Genomic DNA, 9,894 nt, shown 5'->3' on the forward strand with positions numbered 1-9,894 from the left:
CCTCTTGGGACTCTGGCCATGCACACAAGCCCAGCTGGTGCATTTCAAGCCAGTCTGGGACCCACGTGTGGCAGTCAGCCATGTGGGCCTCAGCACCTTAACCGCTACGCCACCTGCTCCCTCCCCCAATGAAATTTATTATATAGATCTTTTTTTTTTAAGTTTATGATACAGGGCACATGTGCCTGTCAGAGAGAGAAAGAGGGGAAAGGGAAAGTGAACGATGACCACGCCACAATCCATTCTCCTCTTGGGATTTTGAGCACGCACACACACTGGGTCTGGGACGCAAACTGTGTGGTCAGTCATGTGGGATCCAGTGCCTTAGCCGCAACATGGGCTGGCCCTATAGATTTTTTTTTTTTTTTTGAGATATTTTTGCTATGGGGCATGTACTCTCACCAGTGAGACTCAGAGACAGAAAGCAAGAAATCACCTCCCGGGGAGATGGCCACGCTGCAATCCCTTCTCCTCCATTATCCTCTTAGGGTTTTGGGCATGCACACGTACATGCCCAGCACGAGTTTCAAACCCCTGTCTCCAAGACTTGAACCACAGCCAGCCATGTGGGAGTCCAGCGATGTAAGCAATACACCATCTGCTGGTCCCTAGATCTCGTTTTTAATCTTCCTTTCTTGACTTTTCCCCATTGAAAAATAAAACCGACAAGATATTCAGTATAATTCATTTTATTCTAGTGCAAAAAACCATTTCCAGGTTTATTTCCAATTTCAGTTTCAAAACAAACTGACTTGAAATTTTAGTCTTTAGTATCTAACAGTGATGATCAATAAAACATGTAAGAATATTAAAAAATGAATGCATTGCTGATAGTACTCCAAATCTGATGCATAAAAGATTTTCTATCTAAAGTATTTTTTTAAAAAGTGCAAACTAAAAATTTGTTCATTTAAAACACTTATGTGGTAAAATAATCTCAATTATGTATATCATAAATAGAATGTAAAAGATAATACATTTCTCCAAATATTCATTTCATTCTGTTCACGTGTGTTTCCTAACATTCATTCCATAGGTCAAAATACAAATGCATGCAAATAAAACAGGCTATTGAAATAAAACTCCAGAACAAAAGTTAGAATTAACTTATGAGGTAAGTTTCATATATTCCAACATCACAGTTGTAAGAGAGGCCTCTTTACAAAGTCATTAAACTGTATAGTTTCATTATTTCAAGAGCCCCAAATCAAATTAAACAAAATCCCATGCTTCCTAGAATATTAAATACCATGCAGCATATACTGAAAGGCAGAATTCCCTTTTGTTTCGCTTTCTATCCTATTAAAAATAAGTTCACTAAAACCATTTAAATTATGCTTTTCATTTGAAATAAACGAATTGCAACAGAAATGTAAATATCTGGAGCTATCTGAAACCATCTATTCCCAAAACAAAGCAGCCAGGCCAAATGTTAAAGGAAAAATCACCCAGAGTGAATGCACACGAGCACCAAGAAGCTGAGCTTCCCAGAGCTAACGCAAACAGCTCGGTGACAGAATCCACGCACCGCCCTTCTGGGGGTGAAAAGGTGCCCACGGAGCTTTCTGTACCACGGAGACTTCCCAGATGTGTCAGAGTGGACCATCAAACTGAAACACTCCGTATTTCCCAGTGGTCAGCCAGTGGGGGTCTGTGGCTGAGAGCTGTTCACCTTGCCCTGGCTGTAGACCAACCTGAATCTCAGCCTTTAGTGTTCTTATGCTACAGAGGGGCGCGGGATGGAAGCCATTCAGGGCCTGATGAAATGGGATGGTAAACTCCCATTTTCTGTCACCTGTCAACTTCCTGTAATTCAAATCGCCCTTGAACAAAATTAAATGTGCCTTCTGTAGCTCAGCATATAAGTCGGGAGCAACCTGAGACATTGCGCTGTATTCGTGAGGCAGAGTCCAAAACACATGATCGTGGTAGACCCACCTACCCATTTCGATGTAGCGCTCCCAGTCCGCCCCACACCTGGACATCCACTTATGGTTACAGTGCTTCACTTGTCTGACTAACCAATTAAAATCGTGGACAGTGGTATCAGACACAAACCATGGAATGGTTTTTCCATAAAAATGGACCTCAGTAGCCAGTTTGGAGGACAACAAGAAATCGGCTAATACCAAATCGGTAACAAGTTCAAACCCAGCATTATCCAGAATAATGTCCACCCTAACAGACGCTTTTTCTCTTGTTCTCTTGCAACTGCTAAGCAATGACCAAAGATGTTCAAAGTCATTCACTAAGATGAAAGGTTTCAGGTCTTCCAGAGAATTGATTATACTCATCTTCTGAGAACTGCTTTCCCCTCCTGATAGAGACAGATCACACTTATTTCCCCACAGTGAAATCTGAAAAAGTACAAAACAGTCACTTTTTTGAGCAACCAACAGAAACTCTATTATGTTAGGGGGAGGATTGCTAAAAACGTTCATAAAATGTATCTCTACCATAAATCTACAAATCTAATCTAATCCAGTCCAGTCCAAGTGTAGATCCGAATCTATACTTTCTCGAGTAACGCAGAGACTGTTCCGCGATGCTAGGTTAATAAGGTAAAACGGTGGCACTTTTAATCAATCAGTATGTAATGGGCTTTACAAAACACTGATTCAAATTATTTTAGCATTCACGCTCTTTTATTCAGAATGGAAGTTTTTGCATATTGCAGATATTAGAACATCAGATGCTGTGAAGAGAAAGGCTGAGTGAACTTTGTAATTCGGAGTCAGCAGAAAAATGTAAGTTCCTCTCAAATTTCTTACACCAAAATAAATTCATACTTTCAGAAAAAGAGAAGTTCCTTTTTGCCTCCCAACATCCCCCCAAACTGCCCAAGTTCTTCTAAGAATTGTATAAACTTAGGCTATGGCAACCTCTCTAGGGTCTCATTTATAACATAAAGAAACTGGACAAGGTGATGTCTAACGAGTCGACCCTTAGCCACGGAGATGTAAAGGCCCATTGTAATCGACGCACTATAGCTCAGCTTCAAATTGAAGTTTTTGTTTTGTGGGAAATTTTGGGTCATCTGAAAAGTCATGACACATTTCACATAGAAAATACGTCATGACTTTTCAGACAACTCAACAGTAGATGATGCTATTTTGTAAAGCTATTATCAGGTTGGCTGCTATACTGTTTTGTTTTGTTTTGTTTTGTTTTTGCCAGATGGCGCATGTGCTCACTGGGGGCTGGCGGGAGAAGGGCACGAAGAAGAGAGAGAGAAGCACTATTTTTTAAACTATAAAATTACACACACAGGACTGCGGGCTTTACATCAGACAGAGTTGGGTTCAAAACCCAGCATCTTCAATAAGTGACCTTTGGCAAATTACCTCTGACCCCTAAAGCTCAAGTTCTGCAACTGAAAAATTAGATGAGGACACTTCACAGTTACCGCGAGAATTAACTGACAACACATGTGTAATGTCCCGAATACCTGACATGTAGAAACACCAGTAAATACTAGCCAAAGTGGGCTCTACCCTCATTTGTGACTTAAAATAAGAAAAACGTGATCCAACCAAGAGTATTCTTTTTAAAAGAAAGAGAAATGAATTTTTTTTTTAAAGGCATAAGGCTTAAATATCAAGTGTTTCCAGCCACACTTCTCCAGTTAGCCGAAGAAACACCCACGACGGGGTTCATAATGGCATGCACCATCTGAGACGGGCTTCCTGCTGGCCCTGCCCACTTCCTTCCACAACTTTTTCTGGTCTGGAAATACGTAAGTAATTTCTGTAATTATGTGATTGTCAATACTCCCTCAGGATGACCGATTCCATGGGCAAGGAGGGACCTGTTTTTCCCATTACCACGTCTTCAGCACCCAGAGCAGTGTTTGACACAGTAGGTCCAGAAATACGTGTGCGGACAGTCACAGTGCTGACTTCTGAAAACAGGTCGACATTCCCAGCAAACTAAAATGCCATCGAGGTTCTCTGAGGACAATGAACCTGTTGTTCACTGAGGCCACTAGGAAAAGCAAACCTGGCTCCTCCACTTGGGAGCGGAGTGGTGGTGTGGGATAGCTGGCCACGTGAGGGTAGATAGCAGAAAACAGATTTTCACAACTTATTATACCTCTGGGACAAAGAACATATTTTTAAAAAAACACTACTCTCTTGAAGAGCTAGCTAGGACTCAAGAGTTGGCATACTAGATTTTTCTTTTTAAATTCCAACCTAAGTATAAAAAATTCCTAAGGGGGGGGTTAAAAACTTGGTTTATTAGTCAACAATACCATGACAAAGTTTCTTCAGAGCCCAAAATAAATAGGCCTTCACTTGTAAGCATTCAGCTGCCTCTGCTTGCCCTTCAAGCCTCACCAGGGCTTTGTCACATACCCACAACCTGCCAGCAGTCTGTAGCCAGAACCTGGTGCCGTGTGCCCTATGCTACCAGCTGGATCCTGCTTCGCTGGGTCAAAGCTTAGCAGACCGCCCGTGTACCTGCAGCCTCCTTACCTGTCTGCCTCCCCACATGCTCCCAGACCCGCTGGCCTTGCCCCGCCCCTCACCACTCAGGCCTTCCCTCAGGTCACCTCCTCAACCTCAGCGGCCCTCTCAACACTCCTGGTGCTGTCTCCAGCTTTGTCTCTTCCTGGCATTTCCTTTTTCTTTTAAGAGAGAGATTTTTGTTATAGGGCGCGTTTGCCCACCAGAGAGACAGAAAGCGAGAATTAACTCCCAGGCTTTGATTCCCTTCTCACCACAATCCCTTCTCCTCTGGAGATTTTGGGCACTAACGCACACGCACCCAAAGTGAGGTTTAAGCCGCCACAGGGTCCATCTTGCACTTTCTAACACTGCTTTCTGGAAATGTTCTTAACATTTATGTGAGGACCAAGGTTACCCCTGTATACTACTATGCGATTTCAAACAGTTCGGGTTCTGATCACTGATTTTAAATTTTAGGATATCTGTATGAGAATTAAAACCTAAACTTGGGACCAGCAGAGAGCCTAATGGTTACATCACTGGATTTCCACATAGTCAACCATGGTTTAAGTCCTGAACTTGGTGACTTAGAACTCACACTGGACACGTGTGTGTGCATGTTCCAAATCCTGAGAGGTGACTGGAGAAGGGATTGCAGTGTGGTCACCTCCCAATGGGGTGATTTCTCACTTTCTGTCCCTCTGTCTCTGTCTCTCTGGTGAGTGCATGTGCCCTATAACAAAAATCTCTCAAAAACAAAAAACTACACTTAATACAAGATAAATGAAGAAATGTAATAAAACCACATGAAAACGCCAAGTGACCACTCAAGAATTATCAGCAGCCACTGCCGGCAACCTCCACGTTCAGGCTCTGTTCTTAGTGCTCGACATATATGAATCTAGTTTCATGTTCATATCAAATTATCATGTAGACATTATCATTGTCATTTAACAAATGAGGAAACTGTAGCCCTGAGGAATTAAGTAACAAGCCTTAGATCTAACCACAAATAAGCAACAGAGCCAATGCTGACACACATGGCAAGCTGGGCTGACCAAATTACTATGGAGTAGTCTCTTAAACATGACAGAAGGTGGGACCAGCAGTTGACGTAATGGCTATGTCGCTGGACTCCCACGTAGTCAACCGCAGTTTGAGTCCCGGACCTGGTGTCCCTAAATTCATGCCAGGCGCATGTGCGTGCGTGCCCAAGATCCCGAGAGGAGAATGGAAGAGAAGGGACTGCGGCGTGGCCATCCCCTCTTGGGGGTGATTTCTCATTTTCTGTCTCTCGTTCTGGCGAGTGCACGTGCCCTATAGCAAAAACCTCTCCAAAAAAAAAGATGACAAAAGGTCGAAGTCATGTGACGCCTGTGTCACTAAAACCATTTCTAGCCCAAGCAAAAGAAGTCAAAACTCATTTTTATAAATTAAGTGGATTTTGGGGCCAGTATGTGATGTGGTAGTTAAGGTGCTGGACTCCCACATGGCCAATCATGGCTCGAGTCCTTCGGCAGCTTGAAAGTCACACCAGGCATGTGTGTGTGTACATGCCAAAGATCTCAGGAGGAGAATGGAGGAGAAGGGATTATAGCACGGCCATCCCTCCTTAGGGGATGAATTCTCTTTCCATCTCACTGACTCTGTCTCTCCGGTGAGCACATGTGCCCTATGGCAAAAATCTTTTTTTTTTTTTTTTTTTTGAGAGAGCTTTTTGCTGTGTATGTGCTCACCAGAGAAACAGAAAGTAAGAAATCACTCCCCAGGACAGATGGTCATGCCACAATCCCTTCTCTCCGATTCTACGCTCAGGATTTTGGGCATTCATGTACATGCACCCAGTGTGAGTTTTAAGTCCCCAGGGTCCAATACTCAAACCACGGTTGACTACATGAGAGTCCAGCGACATTAACCATTACACCATCAGCTGGTCCCAATGGCAAAATTCTTAAAAAAAAAATTAAGTAGATTTTTATCTCCTAAAATTAAAATGATAAAAAATTATTAAAATGAAAAATTATAACTCAAACGACAATATAAGCATGCTTTGTCATTCACCATGTACCAGTTTGTTTGCTTATTAATTTACTTAGAGATTTTTTGCTATAGGGCATGTGTACTTGTCCGAGAGACAGAAAGCAAAAAATCACCCCGACAGGGGATGGCCATGTCCAAATCCCTTCTCCATTCTCCTCTCGAGATTTTGGGTATCAAAATCATGCACCTGGTATGAGGTTTTTTTAAGCCGCCAGGTCTGGGACTGGGACTGGAACCGCGATCGACTATGTGGGAGTCCAGTGACGTAACTATGATGTCATCTGCTGGTCTCACCAGTTTATTTTTTAATTGTTCAAATAAACAAATACACTCAGGAGGTTAACTGTCACATTTACCTGTAGAAATTTAAAGAACTCATTCTTCAGCTGATTTTCATCTAGATCGTCGATGGTTCTCACCAACTCCTGAAGGTGAGTACATAAAGCAATGATAGATTCCTGCGACTCGAAGAAATTCTGTTCTTTTGATTCCTTAAATACATCGAAGTCATTGATTGGTGGACTAAAGCAGGAGAAAAATATAAATGAAACACTTTTATAAGTCTGTACCTTTTCTTTTCTTAAACACTTGAGTAACTGCAGCTTTTTTTAAGGAAAGAGAATAGCACCACCCAGTCTCAATAGTTGGTGGTAACAGACGAGATATAACATAGAAAATCAAGTTGCACAAAAGTAAATCCCACACATTTCAATTAATTGTCAAAATTCCTTGGGACCAGCAGTTAGCGTAATGGCTGCATCGCTGGACTCCCATGTAGTCAACCACAGTTCAAGTCCGGGACCTGGTGGCTTAAACTCACACCGGGCACATGTGCGTGCATGCCCAAGATCCCAAGAGGAGAATGGAGGAGAAGGCATTGTGGCGTGGCCATCCCCCCTGGAGAGTGATTTCTCGCTTTCTGTCTCTGTCTTTCTGGCAAGTGCACGTGCCCTATAGCAAAAATCCTCTCAAAAAAAAAAAAAAAATCCCCAATCAACTATTTTACTAGAATTATTATATAATTATGGTGCTCATGTCCACAATTACTTACCCATCAGGGACTCCAGGGCAAAAGGAGAAAAAGGTCAAAATAATTGTTTTATTACGTCATTGGGGGTCAGGAAAGCCACAATGCATTTTTGCATAGAAAAGCACAGAAAAATGGTCATGACGTTCTCAACTCAATAGCTCCTTGCCTCGCTCACTGTGCCAAGGCTCTAAGTAGCACACGCAGCAATATAAACAGAACGCAGAATACAGGGCAGTTATCACTACAGAGTTAAACGCAGGGTGTTCTGGAAATACTACACATACTTGAGGTAAGCCAGGCTTAACACCTTAGAGTGATGAATTTTGATCATCTATGTACAGATATTTTGGGGCAACTTTTACTCCCAGGTTCATTCATACCAAGGGTAATGTGTGTGCTACAGATACATCTCATGCTGCCCAGTAAGAAATCAAATAATATCGACCTAAGAAAAACACATCTAAGAAGACATGAATATGAACAGTCCTTGTAGAATTCACTATCTGATCTTCTAAATGAGCTACTTTTCCCATGGGCCACACGGTAGGGTAAAACAACGTAAGACTGGTATAAGGGTCGAGATTTTTCAAACAGACATAGCAGCATTTACACATCCCAGTGACAGCTGCCTCCTTCAAGCCAGTCAGTGCCCTTGGGAAGCTACGCCCTTATTCCCAGGAATGTCCCCTTGCTCAAAGCACTCTGAGAATTCCTCTTTTGGAACTTTCGTCAGAACCTGTGGCATACTATTAAATGTCCTGTCAATGATCACATATCCTGATCCTTCAGAGTCAGCTTATTTTGGGGAATAGTCAAAAGTCACTCAGGGTGATTTCAGTAGAATAAGGTGGGCAGTCAAAATTAATTGAGGAGTGACTAAAAAATAATGAGCCTTGGGAGCCAGCAAGTGGCGTGGTGGTTAAGGGCACCAGACTCCCACATAGCCGACCATGGTTCAAGTCCCAGACCTGGCAGCTTGCCTTCTCTCTCTCCCTGGTCAAATTAAAATTAAAAAATGAATAAAGTTAAATAAAATAATTCTTTTAAAAAAAATAATGAACCTAATTTGATTTTGAGCCTTGCAAACTGGCTCTGACAGAAGTCCCGAAGAATTCCAACATGTTTTTTAGCAATGGCAGCATTATCGAAATCGGTTAGTCTCTCAAAGTGACTGAAAAGTATAAAAATCGTTTGGATGCACGGACCCAAGTATGAGGGGGGCTTCAAAAAGTTCATAGCAAATGTATATTATGAGAAAACCATGTACAGGTTTTTTGTTGGTTTTTTTTTTTTGGCACCAAAATATACTCAGATTTTCAAGTTCTACTTTTCCACAAACTTTTTGAGGTCCCTCATATAGGGGCCAGCAAGCTGAATCACAGACCCAGTCTGGTCTACCACCTGTTCTGTGTGACCCATAAGCTTAAAATGATTTTTACATTTTTGAATAGTTAAAAAACAAAGCAAAAGAGGGACCAACAGGCGGCAGTGTGGTTAGGGGGCTGGACTCCCACATGGTGGACCACAATTCAAGTCCCAGACCTGGAGGCTTGCTTTCTCACTTTCTCTTTCTCTCTCTCTGGTGAGCACACCATGCCCTATAACAAATTCAAAATAATAATAAATAAAAATTAAATAAACCTTTAAAAAGAATAGCAGCATTTTATGACATGTGAAATTCAGTTTTCAGTGTCCACAAAGTCTTACTGGAACACTGCATGCTCATTCACATAAACACTTGCGATGCCGCTTTCACACTGCAATGGCAAACTCAAGTGGCTGAAACACGGACCACATGGCCCCCAGAACCTACAATAGTTACTATGTGGCCCTTTACAGAAAAAGCACGCCGACTCATGTTCTAATGTTTCATCAGCAAATGACTCATTAGTTTTAAGTCACACCTCATTTTAAGAATGAGCCTTATTTCTTGCATTAAGTGACTGAATACATATAATTTCTTATTTAAAAACTTCACTATCGGGACCAGCAGTTGGCGTAATGGCTATGTTGCTGGACTCCCATATAGCCAACCGCGGTTCGAGTCCTGGACCCAATGGCTTAAACTCACACCAGGTACGTGTGCACGCGTGCCCAAGATCCCGAGAGAATGGAGGAGAAGGGACTGCGACGTGGCCATCCCTCCCTGGGGGGTAATTTCTCACTTTCTGTCTCTCTCTGTCTTTCTGGCAAGTACACGCACCCTATAGCAAAAACCTCTCAAAACAAACAAACAAACAAACACAAACAAACAAACAAAAAACTTCAGTATTTTAGGATCTGCTCAAGCTGTGTATGTGCATATACTATGACCCTGTGATATTCACTCACTCTCTCTGGCAAGTGCACCCACCTCTGGCAAATTAAATACATGTA

At 42.2% G+C, this 9,894-nt stretch overlaps 1 protein-coding gene across 2 annotated transcripts in view; it reads right to left on the reverse strand.

The window, feature by feature from the left end:
- Positions 1–673: 673 nt before the first annotated feature.
- The window catches only part of DCPH1 (damage control phosphatase 1), a 25,456-nt gene continuing 16,235 nt past the window's right edge, over positions 674–9,894 (reverse strand). For both annotated transcript variants that reach the window (XM_006140009.3, XM_006140008.3), the window contains 2 exons: positions 6,845–7,010; positions 674–2,357 (listed from right to left, as the gene is read on the reverse strand). In XM_006140009.3, coding sequence (XP_006140071.1) covers positions 1,593–2,357; positions 6,845–7,010 — 931 coding nt within the window. In that variant the 3' untranslated portion in view covers positions 674–1,592. The remainder of the gene's footprint in view (positions 2,358–6,844; positions 7,011–9,894) is intronic.

The sequence above is a fragment of the Tupaia chinensis genome, unplaced genomic scaffold, assembly GCF_000334495.1.
Source record: "Tupaia chinensis unplaced genomic scaffold, TupChi_1.0 Scaffold000014_1, whole genome shotgun sequence".
NCBI lineage: Eukaryota > Metazoa > Chordata > Mammalia > Scandentia > Tupaiidae > Tupaia > Tupaia belangeri.